General features: G+C 49.2%; 2 protein-coding genes and 1 long non-coding RNA gene across 9 annotated transcripts in view; 1 reads left to right on the top strand and 2 right to left on the bottom strand.

Moving 5' to 3' along the window:
* SLA2 (Src like adaptor 2) overlaps window positions 1-20,413 on the top strand; it is a 27,499-nt gene extending 7,086 nt beyond the window's left edge. For 4 of the 7 annotated variants that reach the window (XM_021077889.2, XM_021077891.2, XM_021077890.2 and 1 more), the window contains 6 exons: window positions 2,221-2,320; window positions 2,720-2,806; window positions 4,790-4,893; window positions 14,722-14,871; window positions 15,593-15,725; window positions 16,118-20,413. In XM_021077889.2, the coding sequence (XP_020933548.1) occupies window positions 2,221-2,320; window positions 2,720-2,806; window positions 4,790-4,893; window positions 14,722-14,871; window positions 15,593-15,725; window positions 16,118-16,283 (740 nt within the window). In that variant the 3' untranslated portion in view covers window positions 16,284-20,413. The remainder of the gene's footprint in view (window positions 1-2,220; window positions 2,321-2,719; window positions 2,807-4,789; window positions 4,894-14,721; window positions 14,872-15,592; window positions 15,726-16,117) is intronic. The other 3 variants (XR_014832284.1, XM_021077894.2, XM_021077895.2) reach the window with 3 other exon arrangements.
* LOC146395290 (uncharacterized) lies at window positions 158-8,908 on the bottom strand. The gene is made up of 3 exons (XR_014832294.1): window positions 8,651-8,908; window positions 7,606-8,142; window positions 158-4,259 (listed from the first exon to the last, which is right to left on the bottom strand). It is a non-coding gene; the product is annotated as an uncharacterized LOC146395290 (long non-coding RNA).
* On the bottom strand, window positions 17,413-27,154 carry RAB5IF (RAB5 interacting factor). The gene is made up of 4 exons (XM_021077901.2): window positions 26,844-27,154; window positions 24,599-24,702; window positions 19,655-19,784; window positions 17,413-17,794 (listed from the first exon to the last, which is right to left on the bottom strand). Exons 1-4 carry the CDS (start codon window positions 26,955-26,957, stop codon window positions 17,753-17,755), a joined length of 390 nt encoding a protein of 129 aa, XP_020933560.1. The 5' UTR covers window positions 26,958-27,154; the 3' UTR covers window positions 17,413-17,752.
* Window positions 27,155-27,205: the final 51 nt, after the last annotated feature.

The following is a 27,205-nucleotide window of genomic DNA, read 5'->3' as shown; positions in this document are numbered from 1 at the left end:
TCCCTGTCTTCAGGGACAGTCAAGCCCCAGAGACAGGTGCTAAGCCAATAGTTAAATTATGTTTGTGCTAGATTTTTGGTGACAGTGTTTTAAGGAAGTTGGACCAAGAGTGTGTGCTTGTTCTCCAAAGAAACAGAACCAGTAGGAGGTGTGTGCGTGATTGTGTAAAAGAGAGAATTTATTGAAGGGAAGGGACATTACACTCAGGGAGTGGAGGCTGATGGTGACTTGGACACCAGAGGGGGCCCAGCATGGAGGAGAGCATGTGCAAGTGGTTCCCAGGGTGCAAGGACAGGGCCTCCAGGAGGCGGAGGGGCCCTTCTGGCCACCTAGGTCCATTCTTGTTGGAGGACACCCTCTCCAGACTCGCTTGCACCATGTATTCAGGCCCCAGACGTTTCCCAGCCCCTGGGGATGGCCGGGCCCTGTGCTCTGAGGAGTTCCAGATGGCGTCACCACAGGGCTCTCCGCATGTGTCTGCGAGGACATGTAGGAACCGGTTTCTTCCCAGAATGATAGTCTCCTTCTGTCCACATCCCACTCAAGCAGAGGCCCCCAGCCCTGGATCTGCCCCACCATCCCCTGGGCCCTTGTCTGTCTGTCTGCTCTCCCTCCCTCCCTCCCTTCCGGGGGCCCCAGCTCTGTCTAGAGGGCCTCACAGGGGCCTATTGGCTTTGAGGAGCATCTCTGAGACATGTAAACCTTTCTTGCTGACCGCGACTGCTTCTCATAGCTTAATGCAGAGACCCCACTGAGATGGGATAAGGAGGAAGGGAAGGTAGGGCTCTCAGCAGCCCTCAGAGGGCAGGTTTTTCAGGACAAGGAGGACTGGACAGGCATCAGGAGGTCCAGTTAGATGGCGTGGGCTGATCCCCAGGTGGGGGGAGGGGATAAGTATCCTGTGCCGAGGGAGCTGCTTGCTGTCTGCTTGCCAGCCTCAGAACTAGGCCTCATGACCCCCCTGTTCTCAGCATCAGTCCTGGGGTGATGGTGCAGAGGTGGAGAGTGGGGTGGCTTGGTGACCTCTGTTATTGTGACTCCCTGTCTTAACATCAGCCTGCCAGGGTGTCTGGGCCCTTTCGGAGGTGTGCTGCTGTCCAGCCCTCTGCCCCCACCCTGGGCCCGTGAGTGGCCACGCTGGTCCCCTCCTCAACGGTGCCCCACAGGAGGAGAGGGACAGATGGTGTGGTGTAGGCAATGGGTCCTCTCTTCCTGGCAGAGTGCCTGGCTAAGCCTCAGTTGCCTTGCTGTGCAGTGAGCGGAATAGAGATGAGGCACCCAGCACCCAGTCAAGGGCCTGACGCACAGCAGGTGCAAGGGAAGAGTTGGCAGGTCTGTGACCAGGACACTTGATTGGGCCACACACTCCTGCTGGGTGTCTGCTCTGGACCAGGCCTGTCACAGGGGGCCCTGGGGCTGTGCCTCTTCTTAGGGGGCAGTGCAGACTGCTCTGGACAAAGGCCACAGGAGAACCACTCTGGCCACGTGCACGGCACCCCAGAGTTGCAGAGGCTGGCTGTGTGGGCAACTTCCTGGGCCCCACTGGGAGTCCTTCTCCTCCATTGTCTACCTCCCAGCCTCTCTGCTGCCTGTCTCATCAGTGCCTTTCAGATTCTGAGCTCAGAGATCCAGGCCCATACCTACTTAGAGCTGTTGGTTTGGAGTTTGCTAAACAGCAGAATTTCTTCATCAACATCTCCTGTGAAGGAGTTCCTATCGTGAAACAGCAGAAATGAACCTGACTACTACCCATGAAGATGCAGGTTCCATCCTCTGGCCTGAGTCCATCCGTGGGTTTTGAGGATCCAGTGTTACACTGAGCTGTGGTGTAGGCTGCAGATGCGGCTTGGATCTGGCATGGCTGTGGCTGTGGCTGTGGCGTAGGCTGGCAGCTGTAGCTCCAATTTGACCCCTAGCCTGGGAATGTCCATACGCCACAGGTGTAGCCCTAAAAAGACAAAAAAAAAAAAAAAATCTGTGAAGATCTGTATATAAAACGGAATTGTAGCCAGGAGCCCCCTCCTCTTGCCACACCAATCCTTTCCCTGGGGAACCCCAAGAGATGTCTGGGTACATCTCCGCAGAGCCCTGGGGAAAAGCGTCAGATTCCCCATCCCAGAACCCAGCAGACATGCCGCCCGAGGGTGACTGTGGTGGGTGCCCAGACTTCTTTGGAACTCATGTCCCCCAGAGGGTGACCATCTCTGTCCCTCCAACCAGAAAGGAGCAAGCCCTCAGCGGTGGCCTTGGGCAGTTTCCCGGTAGGCGAGCAGGAGGAGCTGTCACTGAGGCTGGGGGAGCCATTGACCATCGTCTCTGAGTAAGTTTCTCCAAGGGCCCCTGGTTAGGGCAGTGCTCTGTTCCCTCCCCCGAGAGCTGAGGATGCATTCATGGGAGGAGGGGCCCCTTCTGGGAGAAAGGAGCGTGGCCTTTGGTGCTGAGCTTATATAGGGCCCTGATGGGGGAGTTTTAGGCAGCCTGACACACGGGCAGGGAGAAGCCGTGGGTGGGCAGAGACTTGCGGAGGGTGGGGGAGGGTTAAGTTGTGCCATCCACAGCCCAGGAGGTACCTGGACTGGCTGGTGCAAGGAACCTTGGGAAACTCAGGTGAGGTAGGTGGCACAGGACCCAGCCTGGAGGGTCCTTGTGTAATCCAAATATGAGTTCCCAGGGCTTTGGCCCTTCTGAGAGGGCGCTCCCCTCACCTTTCTCTCTCCAGGGATGGAGACTGGTGGACAGTGCTGTCAGAAGTCTCAGGCCGAGAGTACAGCATCCCCAGCACCCATGTGGCCAAAGTCTCCCATGGGTGAGTTCACGCCCCAGGTCCTACCTCGGGGAGCTGCCTACTGTCTTCTCGCACAAGCAAAGTCCTTTACGCCCAGTCCTGTGCTGAGCAGAGTGGGGTCAGGGGGAGTCGGGCCCAGACCCTGCCTTCAGGAAGAGCTGATGGCTAACTCTGTCAGGTCAGCCTGGGCAACTTGGGGGCCCAGAGGAGGGGGCTCGGGGAGGACTCATGGAGATGTGGCACCGGGGCTTCGGAGAGTGGCTGGGAATCTGGTGGTGGAGGATGCTGAAGGGGACTTGCAGGAGGTGGGAGCCACCTCCATGGGCTGTCCTTCCAAGAGGCACCTCCGCAGGAGGGCTGGACGCAGGGGTGCAGCCTCCCTTACAAGGTGGGAGCCATCTCTTACCAAGAGTAAGTGACAAACTGACTCCAGAGCAAATTCTACAGAGAGAGCAAGGCAGTGAACAACATGGAGCCGGGAACATGTCACTGTGTGTGCTGTGACAGCCAGTCTTCCATTCTGAGGAAAAGCACGGCTCCCACACTGGATGGCCTCCCTTTTCTGGGGCTCACGTATGCCTGGCTCTGATGAAGGTAACACAGGATCCTGAGCTCGTAAAATCAGCTCGCACAGAGGCCATGTGAAGCCCACCTCGCAGTATATTTCCTGACAGCCTGGGCCTGCTGGGCAGAACTTTGCATCCACAGCGTGGCTCTGAAGTTTAAATTGAGGGAACACTGCCTCCAAGAGTCCCTTCCTCTTGCCACGGCTTCATTTATTGCCTCAGTTTTCATTAGCCGTATGAATGGTGTGTTTTATTTCTTGTAAAACGAGGCTAAGCCTGCTGCTGGCACCAAGAGAATCACAGCTTCTCTACTTTATTTACTTGGAATCAACTCAGCCCTGACTCTGACTTTGACCTTGGAATTTCACAAAATGACAGAGAGGCAGCCATTTCCATCAAATTAGCTTCTGGAGACTTTGCCTGGGACCCCAGGGCATGGCTCTGGGGACAGTAGGAGGCTGAGTGGCTAGTAAGCCAAAAAAATTCCTGCAAAGCTCCCTTGAACTTTCCGTTGCAGTGAAGTCCTTCATGGACATATGTAAGTGAGGGATTAGTGAAGAGGGGAAGGAAAATGTGGGCTCAGAGTTATCAACAAGCCCAGCATTCAAAGAGGCTTGTATGGCCGTCGATGGGCTGCATAGTTTTTTCCAAAATTTTAGGTTGTCTTAAACAGTCTAGTTCTGAGCTTTCCACCTACAAATGAGCTCCAGTTGGAGTTAGATTTCAGTGATAATGAGTAAATATTTACCTGTATACCTTTGGGCTACAAAGTTAAACTTTAAACTCTTCAAATAAAGTATATACTAAAATTAAAAAAACAAAACAAAACAAAACAGGGGCAGAGTTCCTGTGGTGGCTCAGCAGGTTAAGAATCCCAGCTAGTATCCATGAGGACTCAGGTTTGATCCCTGGCCTCGCTCAGTGGGTTAAGAATCTGCCATGAGCATGGGTCGCAGAGGCGGCTTGGATCTGGTGTTGCTGCAGTTGTAGTGTAGGCTGGCAACTGCAGCTCCTATTCGACCTTTAGCCTGGGAACCCATATGCTGCAGGCACGGCCATAAGAAGAAGAAGGAAAAAAAAAAAAATAGGGACAAATCTTGGAGAAGTGAGGGCCTGAAAAGGTGAGTGGATAGTATATGGGTGCTGGGGGAACTTGGCAGTGAGAGGAGAGAGACGAGGATCACCCAATCTGCTCTCAGGCCCTGGCCACTTGGGAATGAGGCCTCCATTCAGAAAGGCTGGGCTGACCCCCTGAGATTGTCCTCTGAGGCCCCTGGAGCAGGACCAGGACAAAGCTGGCGGGCCTGAGAGACCCTGCAGCCAGCTCTTCCTGGGACAGTTGGAACTTTGAGGCCCAAAGAAGGGAGAGAGTTTCCAGCAGAGTCTTGGCCCACCCACCCCCAGGCTGACATGGTGGCTCTCTTGGCTCCTCCCGCAGGTGGCTGTATGAGGGCCTGAGCCGGGATAAAGCAGAGGAACTGCTGCTGCTGCCTGGAAACCCTGGAGGGGCCTTCCTCATCCGGGAGAGCCAGACCAGGAGAGGTGGGTAAGCTAGGCCCACCCTGGGCTCTGCCCCTTAATGACAAGAACCAGGTGTGATGTGACTTGGGGGTAGAGGTAGGAGGCCCAGTGTGAAGGGCTGGGACCTGGCCTTGGAGTTGGGCGGTCTGGCTGACAGATGGACCACATGTTTTTGCCGTGGGAGCCCATCAACAATGGGGCCACAACCTACATTTCAAGTGGAAGGATCCAGGCTCAGCCAACACTTTGGCCACCGGGACTTGTAATACAGTAAAGTCACAGGATTTCCCTGCCCCAATCAGCCATGATCTCTCCTTCCCAAGACACAACATAATCCTGATCTCTTGGCAAAATGTTGACAAGAGGACAAGGTTTCTGTGCTTTGGGTCACTGGCCAGTCAGATCCAGAAAGCCCATTAGAAGTCACCTCATGGGAGTTCCCGTCATGGCTAAGTGGTTAACGAACCCGACTAGTATCCATGAGGACTCAGATTTGATTCCTGGCCTCGCTCAGTGGGTTAAGGATCCAGCATTGCTGTGAGCCGTGGTGTAGGTCGAAGACCTATTGCTGTGGCTGTGGTGTAGGCTGGCCGCTGTAGCTCTGATTAGATCTGAGGACCTCCATATGCTGCGGTTGTGGCACTAAAAACAAATAAGAAGTCACCTCATGATCTTCCTCTCTCTGCTGTGCAGATGGGGAAACAGGCCCACGGAGGGATAGGGACATGTCACTTTGCAGGTTCATTGGGGGCGTCTCCCTCCCCAGGTGTAGGGCCTTTGCAAACAAAACACAGTGTTGAATCTGTCTCTGATGCCTCTGCCCTTACAGCAGGACAGAGAAGGACACTGCAGTAGTGGCAGTGTTGACGTTTATCTTAGGCCCTTTCAATGCATTCAAACGATCCATTGGGGATTGTACGTCTAATGTCCCCATTTTACAGACAAGGAAACAGACTTTTAGAGAAAAGAGTTGCCTGAAAGAGACCCTAATAAGTGCAGAGCTAGGATTCAAGCCTAGCTGAGGTTCATCTCACTTCAGAGACTCAAGCGCGGCCCACACATGACACTCACGTAGAATTGCAAGCACAGTGATGGACTAGGGAGGAGGCATTCAGGACTAAGGACGGGCCTCCTGTGCTTGCCCCAAATTGGATGGGTTGTCAGGGCCTTTGCTCTCTACTCAGTCTGCCTTCCTCGGGCCCCCTCCAGCACTTCTCTGCCTCTCCTTCCTCCAGGAGGCTCCTGGGTTGATCTCTCCCCAGCCTCTCCTGCTATCTGCCAGGCAGCGTCAGCACTCAGCATTGCACCCTCACACACACCTGGAGGCTCACCAGGGTTGGTGGGGGGGTGGCTGTAGTGTGGCAGCTGCAAACAGGAAACCATAGCGGTGCTACTGGGGGCAGGGCCGCTGCAGACCAGCCCGGTGAGCTTGAGAAGCCACAGGAAGTGCTCCGTGCTCACTGCCCGACTCCCACCCCTTCTCTGGCCTGGCTCAACCCAAGAGTATAGTGACCAGAACTTATTGCCACTCTGCCACCTTTCCTAAGAAGGCGCATAAACAAGAGGAACTGGCAGAGAAATAAAGGAGAAAGCAGATAAGAATCCATTAGATCTTTGTTCCCCTTCTAGCTTTGAGACATAATTGATATACAGCACTGTATAAGTTTAAGGTGTAAAGAATCTATAGGATCTTTAAGGCTCCACAAAATTACCAGGATTAAGGTTAGATTTGACTCTGAGGTTCCCTGTAGCAACACCAAACAGGGATAGATCAGAATGCAGCTCGCATTATCAAAAAAGGAAGAAATTTGCCAATTCTGCAGGAAAGGCAATTTCTAATCTCTCATCTGGGGCTTCCTTTTGGGCAATATTTGTCAAGCTGCAGGTAGTGACCCATTTGTAGGCCAAGAAGTCAGTTTCACTCAGTGGTTATAGACCAGTGGGTCTCCAATCCATGTGGGGATCAGAATCACCTGGAGGGAGTTCTCTTGTGGCTCAGTGGGTTAAGGATCTGGTGTTGTCACTGCTGTGGCTCTAATTATAACTGTGGCACGAGTTTAAACTTCTGCATGCCATGGGTGCAGCCAAAAAAAAAAAAAAAGAAACACCTGGAGGGTTTGTTAAAAAGCTGGTCTGGTCCAGCCAGTTCTGATTTGGTAAATCTGGGGCCTAAGAATTTGCCTTTTCAACAAGTTTGCAGGTGGTGCTTGCTGTTGCTAGTCTGGGAAACACACTTTAGGAACTGCTGATCTCAACCTTGGCTAGGTGCTGGAATCATCTGGGGGGGATTTAGAAATTATTGATGCCTATACCTTACCCCACAGAGTTTCTCTCTCTCTCTCTTTTTTTTTGTCTTTTTAGGGCCGCCCCCACGGCATATGGAGGTTCCCAGGCTAGAGGTCTAATTAGAGCTGTTGCTGCCACCCTACACCAGAGCCACAGCAACGCCAGATCCAAGCTGCGTCTGGGACCTACACCATAGCTCACGGCAATGCCGGATCCTTAACCCACTGAGCAAGGCCAGGGATCAAACCCACAACCTCATGGTTCCTAGTTGGATTCGTTTCTGCTGTGCCACGACTGGGAACTGCTTAAGATTCTTTCAAAAAAAAATTATTGGGGATAAAGTTGATTTACGACGTTATATTAGCTTCAGATTTACAGCAAAGTAAATCAGTTATACACATATCCATTCTTTTTTCCTATATAGGTTATTACAGAACATGAGTTGACCTCCCTGTGCTGTACAGTAGGTTCCTGTGAGCCGTCCACCCTATATGTAGTCAGAGTTTCTGACCTAACTGGTCAGGAGTTCGCCTGGGCCTTGGAAGCTATAAAATTCCCCCAGATGGTTCTGATGTGCAGCCAAGGTTGAATCCCATTGATTTAGCAGATCTGGACCAGTGAGAATTTAAAGTGAAATACAGCTGAAAACATTAAGGTGTGTCACTGAGGTTGGGGAAAATATGGCCTCATCAAAATTTTGTTTTAGATAATTTTAAGTGTTCTGGGTCACAGTGTAAAGTTTCATACTGTGGTTTGTGGTCAAAAAAAGTTGTTTGACACCAAAGCTGTAGGGGCCTGAGTGACGCTGTAGAATGGTGGTTCTGACTTGCATGTACAGGAATTGTCAGAGGAACATCTTGACATGGGCCCCACCGCAGACCTGCCAAATCAGACTGTTGCACACAGAGGTTGCTTCCTTCACAAGTGTTTCGGGTGGTTTTCATGTTCTTTTAAGTTTGAAACTATAGTTCCAATTTAGGGAACCTAAAATTAAGTAATGAGAGACAGTGTTATGTTTCCATATAGAGCAGTAATTAACTGTTGACCAAGTGGGTGAGTGATTGAGAGCAAGATTAGCTTTTCATTGGCCCAGGATCCAGTTGTAGCTCTGGGAAGGGAATTCTGCAGGGGCTTTGAGCCTGGATGTAGAGCAAGGAGGAAGGCTTGGGGCTATGGAGCTCCCAGGAACACTACTCAGAGTCTGGAGGGGGCAGAGAAAGGCCCTCTATCCTCCCCAGCATCCCTCTGGCAAACCTGGTTGTGTTCCAGGCCTGGGGGGAGCCATGGCAGGGCCCAAGTCAGGCCAGAAACCTTGGTCTGTGAAGGGGCATGAAGAGTTTGTGGAGGTCCCAGGACTGCTCCAGAGCTTAGTACCAGGCCCTAATAGCCTCACCCTCTTGCCTTCCTGCTGTCCTACTATGTATCTATTCTGTGTTGGGCATCATAAGAGATATTGATGAGCAGGGCATGCTTCCTGCTCCATGGGGCTCACCTCTGTCCATTCTGTCCGCTGAGAAACACATATTGAGCATCTCCTCTGGGTCAGGCCTGCTAGGTTGTGGTTCCTACTCTCAGGCTTCAGACAGTCCGAGGTCCAAGGTGCAGCATCCTCGAGGCTATCAGCTTCTTGGAGGTCTCAGTAGAAGAAGGTCAGGAGGGTCCTGCTAGATCTACCTCCCACGCAGAGCTTTCTACCTGATCCCTCACAGCGCTGTGGAGCCCTCTTCTCCTAGCAGCAGCATCAGAACACCTGGGAAAACACAGTTCCTGACACCACAGCTCACTGCAGGCCAGGATGTGACTTTGGCTAAGCCTGCTGGAGTTTTCTGGAATCTGGGACGTTGTACCTTACTTGCCTTTTTCTCAATGGGTCTCCCTCCACCCAGCCACAGCTCTCACCATTCCTTCCCACAGCCTGCCTTCTGGCCCACCACCCGCCAGAATATGAACAAACACACCTTGTTCTTTCTACCACTGCATCCTTGTACACAAGCCTCCCCCGGCCCGGGAAGCCGTCTCCTCCATTCCTCCACTTGGCCAACACACAGTGATCTTTCACAACTCATTGTAATGTCATTTCTCCAAGTTATTTTGTCACTCTGCTCTCAACTCCCATAGCACCCTGAAAAGACCACTTCTGTAGCTGCAATAAACTTATTTCTTAAAACAAAGTCAGGGTATGTGGCCCAAGAGCATGGGAACTAAATACCTGAGAGGAGGACCATCAAGGGAATTTCTGGCTGGTGGGGGGGGCAGTGGAACTGTGCTTCTTTCTCGAGTATGAAGATCTGATCACCTGTGTCTTGGGCTGGTGAAGTGCCGGTTTGTATAAGTGCTCGGCAGATGTGGATACACGAGTGAGTGAAGGTATGTCAAGGGGAAGAGAGCAGATGAAGAGCTGGGGTAGGTAGACTGCCCTCAGCACTATCTGTGCTCATGGTGGTAGGTGTGCAAATGGCGGCAAGGACTTCTCCAGTGTTTATCACAGAGATTGAATTAACGACAATCCATTCAACAAATAAATATTGCATGGAGACTGTGCACCAGCCACTATTCTAATTGCTGGGGATTCAACAATATAAAAAGCAAAATCAGGAGTTCCCATTGTGGCTCAGCAGTTAATGAACCTGACTGATATCCATGAGGATGTGAGTTCAATCCCTGGCCTCGCTCAGTGAATTAAGGATCTGGCATTGCTGTGAGCTGTGGTGTAGGTTGCAGACATGGCTCAGGTCCTGTGTTGCTGTAGCTGTGGCGTAGGTCAGTGGCTACAGTTCTGATTCGACCCCTAGCCTGGGAATCTCCACATGCCGCAAGTGCAGCCCTAAAAAAGACTAAATAAATAAAAAGCAAAATCTCTGCCCACAAAGTAGTTGGTAGTGTGGATAGTGAACAAATAGTAATTAAGCATCTGATCCTGGCATGTGCCACAAAGAAATAATAGCCTTAAAAGGAACAGAGTAAACAGGAGCCTCCTCAGCAGGAGGCAGGTGTGCCTGGAATAGATCCAGGGTCACCAGAAGTCAGGTCATGCAAGGCCTTTCCAAGATGAGGGCTGCAGATTTATTATTATTTTGTCTTTTTAGGGCCACACCCACAGCATATGGAAGTTCCCAGGTTAGGGATTGAATCAGAGCTGCAGCTCCCAGCCTATATCACGGCGACAGCAATGCCAGATCCTTAACCCACTGAGCAGGGCCAGGAATCCAACCTGTGTCCTCATGGATAGTAGTCAGATTTGTTATCACTGAGCCACAATGGGAACTCCTAGATTTATTTAAAATGTGACAGGGAGGGTTCTGATTGACATTACCTACTCCCTCTACTGTGCAAAGAGGGGATTTGGCAGGGATAAGACAGAACTGGGAAGCCACATGGAAAGTTGCTGCAGGGTAAGAAGTGGTTGGTTTCTGGATATGTTCTGAATGTAGCCAGTATGGTTTTCTTTGGGGCTGGATGGGAGGTGAGAGAGAATGGAAGCAGTCAGGGATGATGCTGGGGTTAGGGGCTTAGTAACGGATGAATTGTGCTGCTATCTCCTGAGATGGTAAGATGGTGGGCAGATAATGTTAGAACCAACCCCCGTGAGGCTCACAGTTGGTTATGTGACTGGGGGCAGGGGGAGGGTAGTATTGAGGTACAGATGATGGGGGAATAGGACCTTTGGTGCTGGCACTCATGTCTGGGCAAAGCCTCAAGCTAGGGCATCTCCCAGGCAGAGAAAGTGCTCTGCAGAGCTGATTGAGCAGAACTGAGTTGTAAAAGGAAGGCTGGTTGTTACTCAGGTGGAAGAGCATTCCATATAAAAAGAAGAACATAAGCAAAGGACCAGAGAACTGATAAGGAGTATTGGATGCTTGCTACCTGCCAGACACCACTAAATGCTTTACCTCCTTCACCACCTGCATCCTTGTGGCAGTCTATTGAGTCTGGGACAATTATTATCCCACTTTATTGATGGAGAAACAGTTCTGAGAGGTCAAATAATGTGTCTAGGAGACATAGCTAGGGTTAGAGTATGCAGGGGTGTTACAGTATGTGATTCTGTGTGGAATGTGAACCCAGGGAGTCTAAGTTTAAAAGATGTCCTGGATTTGTTGTACAGCAGAAATTATCACAATATTGTAAACCAACTATACTTCAATCAAACTTTTTTAAATGGAAAAATAAATAAAGATGTCTAGGAACTGGGAGACAGCAGTAGATATTTGGGACTGACTGAAGCATGTAGTGAGAAGAAACAGCAATACACCAGGCACATAGGCCAGTCATAGATGGCCTTGGTAGTTGACCTGTCTCCACAATCAGGTAAACAACCACACATAGGGTTGACAGTTTGCTTATTATCTGAGTCTACAGTCAGATCCATGGTGTAGCTATGAGGACTCTTCCTGGTTCTAGTATCTGTGACAGTGGCCAGGATGGGGTGGCTAGAGAACCATGCAGAGGATAGAGGGACTTGGTCATTTGGTTTAGCTGACTGGTTGGCCTTAGGGTCTATTTTCAGCGTCACAGCACAGCTCCAGAAGAGATTCTTCTTAAAGGTACAGAAGTGAAGAGGTCTCCAGAGTCAGGCAGACAATAGGAAAAGGAAGCAGGGACCCTACTTCATACTTCTCAAAGTATATTTACTTTGTATCCTGTAGCTTTGCTAAATTCACTTATTAATTCTAGTAGCTTTTAGGAACCATGGGGTTGCGGGTTCGGTCCCTGGCTTTGCTCAGTGGGTTAGGGATCCAGCGTTGCCGTGAGCTATGGTGTAGGTCGCAGACTCCGCTCGGATCCTGTGTTGCTGTTGCTCTGGCATAGGCCGGCATCTATAGCTCTGATTAGACCCCTAGCCTGGGAACCTCCATATGCCACAGGAGCGGCCCAAGAAATGGCAAAAAAAAAGACAAAAAAAAAAAAATCTAGTTGCTTTTTTTGTAGATTCCTTATAATTTTCTATATATATGATCACATTGTCTATAAATACAGTTTAACTATTTTCCAATTCATATAACTTTAACTTTGTTTTTTCTTGCCATATTGCACTGGCTAGGACCTCTGGTATAACAAGTGAAGTGGTAAAAATGTTCTTGCTTTGTCCTTAGAAGGAAAAATTCAGTCTTTGCCATTATGATGTTCCTTATAGATTTTTTCACAGATGCTACTCTGTGTTGAGATAAGAGGAAGTACCCTTCTGTGGTAGACAGAATAGCTCCCCAACAGTATCCAGGTCCTAATCCTGAAATCTGTGACTATCAATTACCTTACATTGCAAAACAGTTTGTGGATGTGATTAAGGGTTTTGAGATAGGGAGATTATTGTGGATTATCCAGATAAGCCCAGTGAAATCACAAGGGTCTTTACAAGATGGAGGCAAGAGCATAAGAGTTTGAGAGAGACTGAAAGATGCTATGCTGCTGGCTTTGAAGATGAAGAAAGGGGCCATGAGCTAAGGAATGGAGGTGGCTTCTAGAAACTGAAAAGGCACAGTTCCCTTGTAGCACAGCTGGTTAAGTATCCAGCATCATCACTGAAGCAGCTCAAGATGCTGCTATGGCGCAGGTTTGATCCCTGGCCCAGGAACTTCCATGTGGAAGGAAGGAAGAAGGGAGGGATGGGGGAAGAATGGAAGGAGAAAGGCAAAGAAATGGATTCTTCTCTAGAGCCTGAAGATACCTTGATTTTAGTTTGGTGAAACCTATTTCAGATTTAAGACCTCCAGAATTCTAAGATAACACATTTGTTTCTTGTTTTTTCTGTCTTTGGGCTGCACCCACAGCATATGGAAGTTGCCAGGCTAGGGGTCTAATTGGAGCCACAGCCACACTGTGGTGTTTATTCATTTTTGTTTGTTTTTTTGCCTTTTTAGGGCTACACCCGCGGCATATGGAGGTTCCCAGGCAGGGGTCAAATCAGAGCTGTAGCCGCCGGCCTACGCCAGAGCCACAGCAACGCAGGATGTGAGCTGTGTCTGCGACCTACATCACAGCTCATGGCAAGCAATGCTGGATTCTTAACCCACTGAGTGAGGTCAGGGATTGACCCCACATCCTCATGGATACTAGTCAGGTACATTACTGCCGAGCCACAATAGGAACTCCAAACCGTACATTTTAAACAAGTGCATTTTATTTTATACAAACTATACCTAAGTAAAACTGATTTTAGAAGTTCCAGCTGTGGTTTTCCCATCATGGTGCAGTGGTTAATGAATCTGACAAGGAACCATGAGGTTGCGGGTTCAATCCCTGGCCTTGCTCAGTGGGTTAAGGATCTAGCGTTGCCGTGAGCCGTGGTGTGGGTCGCAAACGCAGCTCGGATCCCAAGTTGCTGTGGCTGTGGTGTAGGCTGGCAGCTGCAGCTCCGATTCGACCCCTAGCCTAGGAACCTCCATATACCGCAGGAGCGGCCCTAGAAAAAGCAAAAAGACAAAAAAAAAAAAAAAAAAAAAAAAAAAGAAAAAAAAAGAAAGAAGAAAGAAAAGAAAAAGAAAAAACAGAAGTTCCTACTGTGGTGCATCAAGATCGGTGGGGTCTCTGCAATGCCAGGACACAGATTCAATCCCTGGCCAGGCACAGTAGGCTAAAGGATCTAGAGTTTCCATAGTGGTGGCATAGGTTGCAACTGTGGCTTGGACCTGGTCCCTGGCCCAGGAACTCCATATGGTGCAGGGCAGCCAAAAAAGAAAATAAAAAAACGATTTTAAAAATTAAAGACAAAACTGGAAAAATCTTGTCACATGCATCAGTGTATATAATATACCTGTATAGGTTAAACAGTAATAATAAAACCAACATTTATATGGCCACTTACCAGCTTAAGAAATTGTACAACAGTCCCTTTGAAGCCCCTTGCATGCTTCACTGTGTTAATCAGTTACTTTTCAAAAGATACATGCATTCCTATGCAATATAGTCTTGGCTGCCTTTGAACTTTATTTAAACAGAATCATGCTGAACATATGCTTCTGTGACTTGCTGTTTCTGCTCATTACTTTAAACATCTAACTATGCTTGAATGTGTAGTGGTTATTAACTTTTACTGCTGTATAGATTCTAGAATCTACCATTCTCTTGAGTGTACATGGGCTGTTTGCAGTTTGGGGCTTTTCTGAACAATGCTATGAGTATTTTTGTTTGTGTATTTGTAAAGTATCATGTAATAGAACTGCTAGGTTGAGGTATGGGCACAGTCAACTCAACTAGTTAAGGCCAACTGTTTCCAAAGCGGCTTGTACTAATTTACCTTTCCACCAGCAGGGCAAGAGCTCCTCTTTCTCCACTTCCTTGCTGACATCTACTGATACATTTTCACATTCTAACACTTCTGCCCACTTGAGTCTTTGTAGTAACAGCTAACACTTAATGTTCACTTCAACTGTGGCAGGCCCTGTTCTGAGCGCCGTGTGCAGTCTCATTTCCTCCTCACAAGATCCCTATGATGAATGTGTTGTCATTTATGTCCCCTTCCCTTCTGTCTGGGCCCTGTGGCCAGTTCATGTCTTCCTTCTCCCATCCTCGGCTGGGCTGGGTCCCAGCAGGGCTTTATCTCACCCTGGACCCCTTCTTCCTCAGGCTGTTACTCCCTGTCGGTCCGCCTCAGCCGCCCTGCATCCTGGGACCGGATCAGACACTACAGAATCCATCGCCTTGACAACGGCTGGCTGTACATCTCACCACGCCTCACCTTCCCCTCACTCCAGGCCCTGGTGGACCATTACTCCGGTATGGCCATTCCCTGCCTCCATGAGTAGACTGGGATGTGGGGCCTGGGGGTAGCGCATCACGCCCTTGGACACTTCACCTGCTGGAGAATATCCAGACAGAAGAGGAACCTCCCCTTTCTTCATGCCAGTCCCCGTGCCAAGAAATGCAGCCCAGGGGGCCCCAGGTTCATCTCATGCCAACACAGCCACACAGATGTCCCATGTGAATGCAGGCCAGTACCTCACCCACCACTGCAAGTCCCCAGTGGCTGGCCCAATTCTCTCCATAGGAGCTAGGCCCAGAGCTGTTGCCGTCGTAGCATTCAGTTGACTCTTAGCATTTTCTGGTGCCTGTCCTCTAACAGGCACTGGAGGATGCAGCCGCTATGACAGTGTGAAAGAGGCAGGGAAAACTGACCAGCGGTTTTCTGGATGATCACTCCACACAGCAGACACTGACAGAACAAGTAGAGACTGATCATTCCTTAGCTTTTTTCCTCCAAAGCACTTTCCTCACCTGGAACTAGGGCTCAAAGAGGTCCATTACTCAAAATCACATGGTACGTCTCCCCAAACCTAACCCAGAATGACCTTGGCCTGCACCTCAGCTTCCAGATTAATGGCCTGGGGCTCATGCCCCCACTGCCAAGTGTGGAAGGTGGTCAGGGCGAGCGTGGGGTTGTAGGGGAGGAAAGCAGGGCTGGCGTCGGCCATGTCAAGGGTCTAGGTCTCTTCCTCAGAGCTGGCGGATGACATCTGCTGCCTCCTCAAGGAACCCTGTGCCCTGCAGAAGGCCAGCCCACTCCCTGGCAAGGCCATACCCCTACCCGTGACTGTGCAGACGACACCACTCAATTGGAAAGAGCTGGACAGGTGAGGAGCCCCTGGAACATGAAGGTGGAACAGAGGAGACTTAGAAAAACCCACCCCTGAGAACCTAGAATGGGCTTGTCACCTTCAGAGACACCTGGGAGCCAAGGAGCACTGACTAACCTTTCAGAGGCCAGCCCAGGTTTAGCAGGTCTGCAGGGGGGCTAGCAGGGAGGCACAGGTGGGTATGGATATAGGGCATGCCTGGGGCCTGAGGTGGCCTGGATAGAAGGTCAGATGAGATGAGGCAAAGAGCACCAACCTGAATGAAGCCCAGCGGGGGCCAAGCTGACAGGGAACCAGTTTTCCAGAAGGTTCTGGGAACCGGGAACTGTGTCATAAGTGCAGGGAGGAGGATGAGGCTCCCTGACCCAACTCTTTTCTCCTCTCCACAGCTCTTTCCTGTTCTCTGAAGCATCTGCCACAGGGGAGGAGTCTCTCCTCAGTGAGGGGCTCCGGGAGGCCCTTAGCTCCTACATCAGCCTGACTGATGACATCTCCTTGGATGATGCCAAGGTCCAAAGCAGAGGCCGAAAGGGGAACCAAGGCTGCAGCACCTAGAACCCCAACTCAGCTCAGCCTGACAGCACCCCAGAGGCAAGGCTGCACAGAGTGAGGGAAGGGCTGGGATACAGAGGCACATCCAGGGTCCCACCTGCATCCTCTGTTCCTTCCTCTCTCAGCCGTAAGAAGTCACTGAACCTCCTCCCAGTGCCATGACCCCACCTACAACCTCTAGTTCAAGTACAGACCAGCTGAGAACAGGGCCAGGACTCCAAAAAGAGAATAAATGTTGCCTGGGATCTGACCCAGTCAGTTCTTGAATTTGGGATTTCCAGTACCATCTTGCGCCCCTTGCCTGTCAAGTGCCATTCTAGATCCCCACAGCCCTGACCACGAGATAGAGAACCACCACTAACATCAAGGAGAAAAAATCACTTAAAACTTTCCAGTCTCACTCAGAATGCCACCACACCTTAGAAGGTAGACCTACAGCCTAGAAGGGACAGAAAGCAGAGGGGATGGCTGGCTTACCACAGCAGTAGGACCTGGACTGTCCAGCTTCCACCTGACCACCAGAGCAAAGAATAGGACCTCTGACAGTCCAGATCCTCCATGTCCCCACTAAGTTTCTTCTCTCGACAGTCCTAGCACTCAGATCTCTTTCACGTGAACCTGGCTAAGCTTTCCTAGGTACAACAACCTTGCCATCTTGTGGCCGAGATGCCAAATGAAACTGAGCCTAGCCTGCTGCAGTAAGATCAGCCATATCACTCACTGCTGGGCAGGGGTATCAGGGCATCAGAAGGTAGTCAGCCTCTCTCCAGAGAGTCAAGGCCACAGATTATACCAACTCCAGCCCTTGATATCCCATCTGCCCACTAAGGGAAAGCAGCCCGGCTGGAGCTGCTAAGGAAGCAGGGAGAGGAGGAAGAGGAGGGGGATGGAAGGATACCACCTCTATTGTTCCTATTGGCTTCTGGGCCTAGAGGTGAGGGAGGAAAAGGCTTTACCAGGTATTATCAACAGGGTCTCAAAGATCTGATTTGTTAAAGTATCTGAAAACATCCTACAATGGAAACTTATTAGATGCTGCTTGTACTGTGCTATGAACCATGTACATACTGCCATACTGTTTTCAGAAGACTGGAAACGCCAATGATTGATAGTTTAAAAACTGTACACCTGATGGAGAAGAAAGACAATTTAATGTTTCATCCAGATCCAGAGATGCATCAAATTAAAGGACAGCTCCAATCGGCAAATAGGTGTTTCATGATGGTATCCAAGAAGAAACGGTTGGTGATGGACAATTCAGAAATGCTTCTCCAAAAGGTGGATGTTTCTTTAAAAAGTTTCAGGTCACAACCCCTGCAGAAAACACTGACGCCCAACACACTGATTTCTCAGTCCAGGAAACATGAGTCTTCCAGGTTCCACGTGGCTGGGGTGCCCCTAACAATCATGTTTCTGTGCTGTAACTAAGAGGGTCTTTCGGACCAGACAGGGAGCAGGTGGGGGCTGTACCGTCAGTCATAGTGGATGGCAGTGTAAAAGATGATCCAAATGACCTAGAGAGGAAACAGGCAATGTTCAGAGGTACCCTCAGCAACAGGGTCGACACTGACTCCTAATCCACAAAACAAAAATGTTCTAAGACTGGGTGCCACAGCGGGCTTCCCAATGCATAATCTGCCTGAGGGCTTACATAATTTCACCGAAATCAAGCTGTCTCTAATACAGCCAAGGACTCCCTTCCTATGCACCTAAAGGGACACTAAAAAAGTCTCTCTCCCTGCCAAACAGCAACCAGAGTGCAGGGGCTTAGAGGTACAGATGTGGAAATGATATAGGTAAGCAAACTGCTGCTACTGAGTGTCAGGATTATGGCAACAAATGTAAACACAAAACCACTGCCACACCCTGTCAGTTTCCTATCAAAGCAGAGGTTCTCAAACCTGGCTGTCCTTTGCAACATTGTGGGACCTTTAAAATATATGAATAGATGCCCACGCGCCTAGAGAAACCTCCCAGAGATTTTGACTTTACTGGTTTGGGCAAGGATCTATACCTTACAAAAATAACTGATACACAATCCATGTTCCATAAAGTTCAATCTTTTATTTATTTATTTATTTTTGTCTTTTTGCCTTTTCTAGGGCCGCTCCTGTGGCACATGGAGGTTCCCAGGCTAGGGGCTGAATTGGAGCTGTAGCCGCTGGCCAACGCCAGCAGCCACAGCAACTTGGGATCCGAGCCGCATCTGCAACCCACACCACGGCTCACGGTAACGCTGGATCCCCAACCCACTGAGCGAGGCCAGAGATCGAACCCAAAACCTCATGGTTCCTAGTCAGATTCGTTAACCACTGAGCCACGATGGGAACTCCAAAGAGGTTTTTAGTCTTCACAGAGCTGTGCAAACATTTTCGAGCATTTTCATCACCCTCAAAACAAAAGCTGTTCCCATTATCAGTTAACTCCCATTTCCCCTCCAGCCCTGACCACTAGCAACCACTAATCTGCTTTTTATCCATATAGAGTTGCCCATTCTGGACATTTCACATAAAAAGAATCACACAATATGTAGTCTTTTGTGTCTGGCTTCTTTCATTTGGCCTGTTTTCCAGGTTCATCCATGTTGTAGCATGTGCCAGTACTTTATGCCTCTTTATGGCCAGATTGTCTACTGTATGGGTATATAGCATTTCATCTAGCCATTCATCAGATGATGGTTGTTTACATTTTTGTGGCTATTATGAATAATTTTATGAATATATTTTTATTTTTATTATTTTTGGCTGCACCTACAGCACATGGAAGTTCCCAGGCCAGGCACTGAACCTGCACCATGGCTGTGACCCAAACCATCTGACAACAGCAGATCCTTAACTGGCTGAGTCACAATAGGAACTCCTCAACCCAGTTTTTTGTGTCTTTTTAGGGCCGCACTGCAGCCTATAGAGGTTCCCAGGCTAGGGGTCAATCAGAGCTGTAGCTGCTGGACTACACTGAAGCCATGGCAACGCAGGACCCAAACCACATCTGCGACCTACACCACAGCTCATGGCGACACCGATCCTTAAACCCACTGAGAAGGGACAGGGATCGAACCCATGTCCTCATGGATACTGGTTGGGTTTGTTACTGCTGAGCCGCAACAAGAACTCCTCCCAGTTTTTAATATGCAGCCAGAGTGTAAAAGCTGACAGTGAGCCCTGGATTTACACACCACAGGGAGACTACACAGTGTATCACACCACATCTTTTGGGACAATGTAACTAGAGAAAGGACATGCCCTCTAGCCTCAGGACTCTTAAAGAATGGCACCCAAATCACACAGTGTCACTCAAATCAAGTGTACTCCCCTTGAGTAACTGATATCTCATGAAATGACAAAACTTGCTGTAAAATTATCAGCTACACATACCATGAACAAGGCAAATGACGTCATAAACCCTTCTTTCGTGAGCTCCCATGTGCCACCATATTCTTCCTCATCTATCTGTAGGTAGTTGCTGAAGTAGAGGTACAGGACACCTGCATTGATCAGGCAGAATCTGGAGCAAGGGAGGACAAGCACCAAACATAAACCATAAGCGCAGAAGACCCACAACTCCCACCAACATGGTCCAGTCATGTCAGGACACTCACTGTTGCACAGAAAATGCCTAGGCCCTCAATGGAGCTGCCCACTTGGTTGTGTTAGAGACTTTAAAAAGGAGCAACTCTTTTTAGTTGATTAACAAACCAAAAAAAAAAGTTAAAACACACACAGGTTCTCCAAGCCCCCTTGAAGTACGACAGAATGGCTGCTGAGGAATCCCAAACTGGACCAATACCTGACATCACCTCAAGGTGGCTCCAGCTGGGATGGGGGGTGGCCACGGGAAAAACACATGTTAAGTGGCTGCTTTACGGCCCAGTTGAGCAAGTGAGGGCCTGGTAAAGCAGCCCCCCGCCCCCATTATTCCCAATGGGAGACAAGTCCTGCATGTCCATTGACTGCTAAAGCACTTGAACTGAAATCAGAGGCTTACGAGCACCTCCGGGGAGGTCTCTGTCCCCTATCCTGTATGATTTAGCTGTGCAGGAATCAGAATACTGTGAACTCCTCTACTGACCTCTTGGTACTGTCATTGTGTAAAAGTAATATTCAAAAAGTGATTAAAACTTGATGATCTCTCCAGTTACAGCATCTGTTTAATGGGGGATTGTATGTCTTAGGCCGAATTCCTTCTGAAGGCTGCAGTGGAAAAATGCAAAGTGAACAGGTTCCTCCAAATGGGTGAAATGCAGGCTGGTGGAAGGCAGGGCAGGGCAGGGCAATGGTAATGAGCAGTGTTAATCAGTACACGAGGAGTGGGGGTGGTTACAGACCCCAAGGCTGTCTGAGAGAGAATGAGGCAGGGTGTGCATACAGCAAGTCTTGCTGGTGAGTTGTGAGAGTATGGGCTCTCCTCATGAGTGGAAGGAACAGGAGCTGGGAGACTGGTTTAGACCTGTTCCAGGACATAAGTACAAATAAAGTTTGAGGACAGGAATTGAGAAAATGGCTGAACGAGGAGGCAAGAGGCCCCAAAGTCTTCAGGCCTAAGGGCCTGGGAGAACAAGGGGTCTGATAACTGAAGCAGGGAGGCAGAAAGAACAGACGAGTTTTTCTTGGATTTCCCTCGAACTATAGTCCTTAGCTTGGCTATGTTATGGCCATATCCTTATCTTCTGCTAGAAATCTTGAGCCCCAGCCAATGTACTGAAACACAGGTTCAATCCCAGGCCTGGCATAGTGGGTTAATGATCCTGCGTTGCCACAGCTGTGGCTTAGGTGGTGACTCTGGCTTGGATCTGATCCCTGGACTGGGAGCTCCATGTGCTGTGGGGCGGCCAAAAAAGAGAACAAAAAAAAAATCTGACCGCAACAGGTTCAATCCCTGGCCCAGAAACTTCCATACGCCACAGGTGCAGCCAAAGAAACCAAACCAACCAAACAAAAATCAGAGTTTTATCAAAATACTGGAGTTCCCATCCTGGCTCAGAGATTAATGAACCCAACCAGTATCCACAAGGATGTGGATTTGACCCCTGGCCTCACTCAATGGGTTAAGGATCTGGCGTTGCTGTGGCTCTGGTGTAGGCTGGCAGCTCCAGCTCCAATTAGACCCATAGCCTGGGAACCTCCATATGCTGTGGTGCAGCTCTAAAAAGACAAAAAACAAACAATAATAATTTTATCAAAAAATGAATTGCTAACAAATACTGACTGGGGCTGAAAAGCTATACAACAGTGGTAATGTATGACTCTGTTTCCAAGAGTCAATGGGAATTCGTTTCAGCTTTTTAAAAATGTTCATGAGTTCCTGTTGTGGCGCGGTGGTCAACGAATCCGAATAGGAACCATGAGGTTGTGGGTTCAATCCCTGGCCTTGCTCAGTGGGTTAAGGATTCAGCGTTGCTGTGAGTTGTGGTGTAGGTTGCAGACGCGGCTCGGATCTCGTGTTGCTGTGGCTCTGGCGTAGGCCGGTGGCCGCAGCTCTGATTCAACCCCTAGCCTGGAAACCTCCATATGCCGAGGGAGCGGCTCTAGAAAAAGCAAAAAGACAAAAAAAGAAAGAAAAAAAGAAAAGAAAGAAAAAGAAAAAAAGAAAAGGCAAAAAGACAAAAAAAAAAAAAATGTTCACAAGCATTCACTGAACACCTATTAATCATGTGCCAAGCTCTATGAGAGACAGAGGCAAAAAGGGATGAAAAAAAACCCCTCTCCAATAATGCAAAACCTCAGCAGACAGAGCAGAACCATCACATTCAGTTCCCAGGCAAATTATAAAAAATGAGACCTCAGGAAATGGCTTTACCTTAACAGGCCCTAACTGGTGGCCACACCAAAAACAAAAAGAAGCCAAATTGGGGTCCAGACAGAGGGCAGTGAAGGCAGGAAGGGGGAGGAGCACGGGAACTGAGGACCAGAGCAGTCCCGTCCTAAGCCCAGGCAGCTGGGTCAGACAGACGGAGGAGGGGGTGTGTGGAAAAATCAATGTCCTTGGATGATTTCCAAGAGCAAGGGAAAAGGCGCCAACCAAAGGAGGGAAGAGATTCATTTGGAAGGAAAGAAAATGGCTCTGGCAGGACAATGTGGGATGGAACCCTAGAAAACAGGCAGTCCTGCAAAAGTGGCACAATGGGTAAGCCACTCCAAGGTGAATTCACTCCAAACACCCCATTTCTTATTTTCTCAATAGCCATATTTTATCACTCTTACCAAAGCTAATCATATGACTGCAGTGAACCATTTATGAACCACCTCTGATGTACTAAGCCCTACATTTAGCAATTTACTTGCATCACCTCACTGAATTCATACATCAATCTCAAGAGGAAGGCACATCTTTACTGCCCCCATTTTAATGAAGAAACTGAGTCTCAGAAAGTAAGATCTGAAATTGGCAAAATTAGGTAGCTTGAAAGTGGCAGAGCTGGAACTTGAATCCAGAGTTTTTTAGTTTTTTTTTTTTAAAGTCTCTGGACAGTCTTACTCATCTGCCACAGTGCAAAGGATACAAGGCTAGCTCTAGTCTTTGCTGTACTATTCCTCCCAGATTGGGTGACCTTGGAGAAATCCCTTAAGAATCCTACCCGATAAGAAAGGTGCAGGGGGTCTGAAAAGTGACATCCTCTCCTAGGAAAGTGGCCTGGCGAAGACAAGAGACTCCCCTTTGTCTTTAGATTGCCTTCTGTGTTCTCTGGCATTTTCCTCTTGTCCTTTTTCTCACAGAACACTCATATGGGGTGACCAACAGTCTAAAAATGTATCTATATAGCACTTCCACCCTGGGAAGACCTCGATGAATCCCAGGTCCTGCCTGCATCTCATCATCCTCAATGAGGCCTCATCCTATATCCACTCTGTCAAGTCAGGCAGAGGATAAACCCTTACTGGTTTCCTTGGACAAATGCTCTGTTCAGTATCATACATCAAAAACCTTTTTAGTTAGGAGAGGGAGCTGTACATTCCTTTTGGGTTATCTTTTGAGAAAACAAGCAACTCAAATGAGTTTGAAACTATTTCACCCTTTTCACCCCAGAGTAAGGGTATAGTAAGAGGTGACCAAGGTTAAAACAATCTATGTGCTTTTCCATGGGTGAGTATGGGTTTGTATTCCCTGCATGAAAAGAGAAAAGGCCAGAGGCATGCTTATTCATTTCCACCATAACTTGCCCACAGTTCCTATCTTAAGACAACCCCCACAAATCCTTTTTTTTTGGCTATGGTTGTGGCACATGGAAGTTCCTGGGCCTGAGATCAAACCCACACCACTGCAGCAACCCAAGCTGCTGCAGTGACAACATTGGATCCTTAACCCACTACACCACAAGGGAACCCCCCCCAAAAATCCTTTTAATTCAACCTTGTGGTTATGCAGACTCACTTTCAGTGGCTTGTTAACAAATGGAGCTGTGACCATGGGCTAGTGTCAACTGTGCCACAGGAGCACAATAAAAGATGGGAGGGCTCAATCGTCTACTTTTTCACTGCCTTTAAAGTGTAGGAACCTGGAGTTCCTGCTGTGGTGTAGTGGGTTAAGGATCCAGCTTGTCTCTGTGGAGGTGCCAGTTGGATCCCCAGCCTGGCACAGTAGGTTAAGGATCTAGCATTGACCCAGCTGTAGCGTAGGTCATAGATTCAGCTCAGATTTGATCCCTGACCTGGTGTGGCCCCAAAAGAATGAATGAATTAATTAATGAAGTGTACAGTTTGGTGGTTTAAAAAAACAAACAAAAAAATCCATGTAAGGACCTAAAACAACTTCTGACAAAGCAAAGATTCAGGACACCCTGCACAGCGCACGAAGGAGCGGTCATCAAGTACCGAAGTTCGTCCACTTTCCAAACTTCCAGACACAAAAGTTATGCCAGAACTAGATGCCGGTTACCAACAAACAATACGGCAACCTCCTGCACGCGGTCACTATGGACCCACGAATCAATGAACTAGCCCAGATCTTTTTTCTGGCTGCGCCTGCAGTATGTGGAAATTCCCAGGCTAGAGATCAAACCCATGCCACAGCAGTGACACAAGCTGCTGCAGTGACAATGCCAGATCCTTAACCCACTGCACAAGAGAACTCCTATCCCACATCTTAAAACATGCCTGACCTAAGACGCACCCAAGCCCACTGAACTGAGGAGGGGTGCATCAGACTCAGACCCCGAAGTGCCACCATGGGGCCAGTTTTTTGCTTTAGTCATCACACACACACACACAGACACAGTAACTAAAAACAGAAATCAAATCCTCCAAAGTAGCAACTGCCTTTCCTATAAAAAGAAAATATCTCTCTGAAAAGAAATGATACCATGCAAGATACCCAAGACTTACCCTGCTATTCCCAAGAAACCTCGCAAGGGTAGCACTCCCCAAATGACACCTAGGACCACAGCAATGATCTGTCGGAACCAGTAGATCACATCTAAAAATTCATCCTGCAGAAAAGAAAGAGAATGCGTGCATTATCTGAGGTGGGCGCCATAGACGGCCTCTTGCTAAATGCATCTTCCAGGGAAATTTTTCCTAAAAGCAATGGTATATGGGTCTCAAATCTCCACATCTTTTTTTTTGGTCTTTTGTTGTTGTTGTTGTTGCTATTTCTTGGGCCGCTCCTGCGGAGGTTCCCAGGCTAGGGGTTGAATCGGAGCTGTAGCCACCAGCCTACACCAGAGCCACAGCAACTAGGGATCCGAGCCGCGTCTGCAACCTACACCACAGCTCATGGCAACGCCGGATCATTAACCCACTGAGCAAGGGCAGGGACCGAACCCGCAACCTCCTGGTTCCTAGTCGGATTCGTTAACCACTGCGCCACGACGGGAACTCCTCCACATCTTTTTATACTAAAATGTAGTTTAAAAAAAAAAGATATATTGGACTTCCCTTGTGGCTCACCAGGTTAAGGATCCAGCATTGTCACTGCAGTGGCTCAGGTAACTGCTGTGGCAAGGGTTCAATCCCTGGCACAGGAATTTTCACATGCCATGGGCACAAACAATCAAAAATGACATATATTTAGTTACCCTAAGTGATGGCTTCCAGGGCATGTGCTCTGAATAAAAATTTTAGAAAAATCATTTATCCTTTTTTAGAAGCTGTAAAAATGAAAGTGTGATAGTAACTGAGCTATCCGTCATAAATCTTATTATGTCACCTGGGGAGACCTGGACAGACTCCACAGGCAGAAGGGTTAACTGTTAACCAATTCAGCATCACCTTCCCACAAACTACATTCTGAGTAAGTCACAAAGAAGAGAACAGATTAGAAACAAAAGTGCTGGAAGCAGGTCTAATTTTTTAAAAAAATTTTAAGTTTTTGTTTGTTTGTTTGTTTTTTACTTTTTAGGGCTGCACCCATGGCATTTGGAAGTTTCCAGGCTAGGGGTCTAATTAGAGCTACACCCGCTGGCCTACACCACAGCTCACAGAAATGCCAGATCCAGGACCCACTGAGCGAGGCTAGGGATCAAACCCAAGTCCTCATAGAAACTTGATGGATTCACTTCCTCTGAGCCAGCATATCTAATTTTTTATGTAAGAACATGGAAGTCTCAGGCTTCTGACCTGCCCTAGACTGCAGAAATGTGTCCTTATACAAAGAAAGAAAGAAAGAAATGACACAGCAAAGTAGAAAGTTTTTACAGAGAGCTCAGCAGACTGGGGACAGGAAGAGGGACCTTCAGGAAGTGCCTCCCAACCCTGCCCCTCTTCCAGAAATACCTACCTCTGCAGTCCAAAAAAACTAGGGAAAGAATGCAAACACAACATTCTTTTCAGGCTAATGGGAATCAAGTTGTTTCTGATGGTTCCTTCTACACCAGGGAGCAGAGCTGGGGAAGTGTTTACACTCAGATCTTACGAATGTATTTGATCAGTAAAGACATTGCGAAGTCTCCCAAACATTTCTCACGTACATGCGGTGGTTTCTCCTCCACCCTCCCTCCCTCCCTCCCTCTCTCTCACAAACACACTCAACCCCTGAAAGCTCTCAGTCTCCCCTCTCAACTCTTCACCCTTATTTAAGTGGACGATTTTTTCAGTAAGCAGTGGCAGCTCCTCTTTAGTACGCTTCACTGTGCTAAAGCTGTAAGGCACCACAGCACCCCATCTCAGTTGTTCTGAGACGTGAATGAGATGATGCAGAGAGCGCCTGACACATAGCAAGTATTCAGTAGAAGTCTGTTACTGTTCGTGCTAACGACGGTAGCAAGTAGTTAATTTGGAGAAGATAAGTCACTTACTCAAGATCCTACTGGGAGTAAAATGCGGAGATCTAATCGAACTCAGCTCATTCCCACTGCTCAGGCACACGACCTGCCCGAGGAGGTGGGACCGGGGGCAACTCCTCCGGCCCCTCCTTGCTGACCCAGCAGACTTCACCCTTAGATCACTCCGTGGTGAGCCCGGAGCCCAGCCGTCAGGCTCGGGTCCGCCAAGTTCGACCAGACACCCTTGGGCCACATGCCCCACCACTCTACTGCGTCCGGACCGGGCAGGTGCAGGCTCGGGCCTGTCCATTCGTCCCCGAGTCCCAGCTGACTATTCGAACGTGCGCCCTCGCCAGGCCCCACCGCACCTTGTCCTCCCAGGCCGCGTCGCTCCGCAGCACTTTGCTCCAGACAGAGACTTTGAGGGCCCCGTTGGCCAGCTGCGGCTGAGGCGGCTCCTCCTTCCGCCGCCCGCCGCTCATCCTCCCGTCGCGCCGCCCGGGCCGGGCCTGGGGCGCGCGGGCCGATCTAAAAGGGGTCGGGGTCTGGAGTCACGGGTCACGGGGCGCCGGGCGGTGGTGGTGGCACTCAGCGGACGTGTTCGGCGGCGCGCCTGCGGCTGCCCGTACCTAACCAGGCAGCCCGGCTCTGCTCTCTCGGCCGAGACCAGGAGGTCGGTGGGCGGAGCAACGCAGCGCCGCGCGTCCTCCCGCCGACGTGCCCACGCAGC

Source organism: Sus scrofa, chromosome 17 (assembly GCF_054392235.1).
Source record: "Sus scrofa isolate SSC_HxYL_T2T_F1_AM1 chromosome 17, Sscrofa_HxYL_maternal_Yorkshire_Landrace_v2.0, whole genome shotgun sequence".
NCBI classification, from domain to species: domain Eukaryota; kingdom Metazoa; phylum Chordata; class Mammalia; order Artiodactyla; family Suidae; genus Sus; species Sus scrofa.
This window is presented reverse-complemented; position numbering and strand designations above follow the sequence as displayed.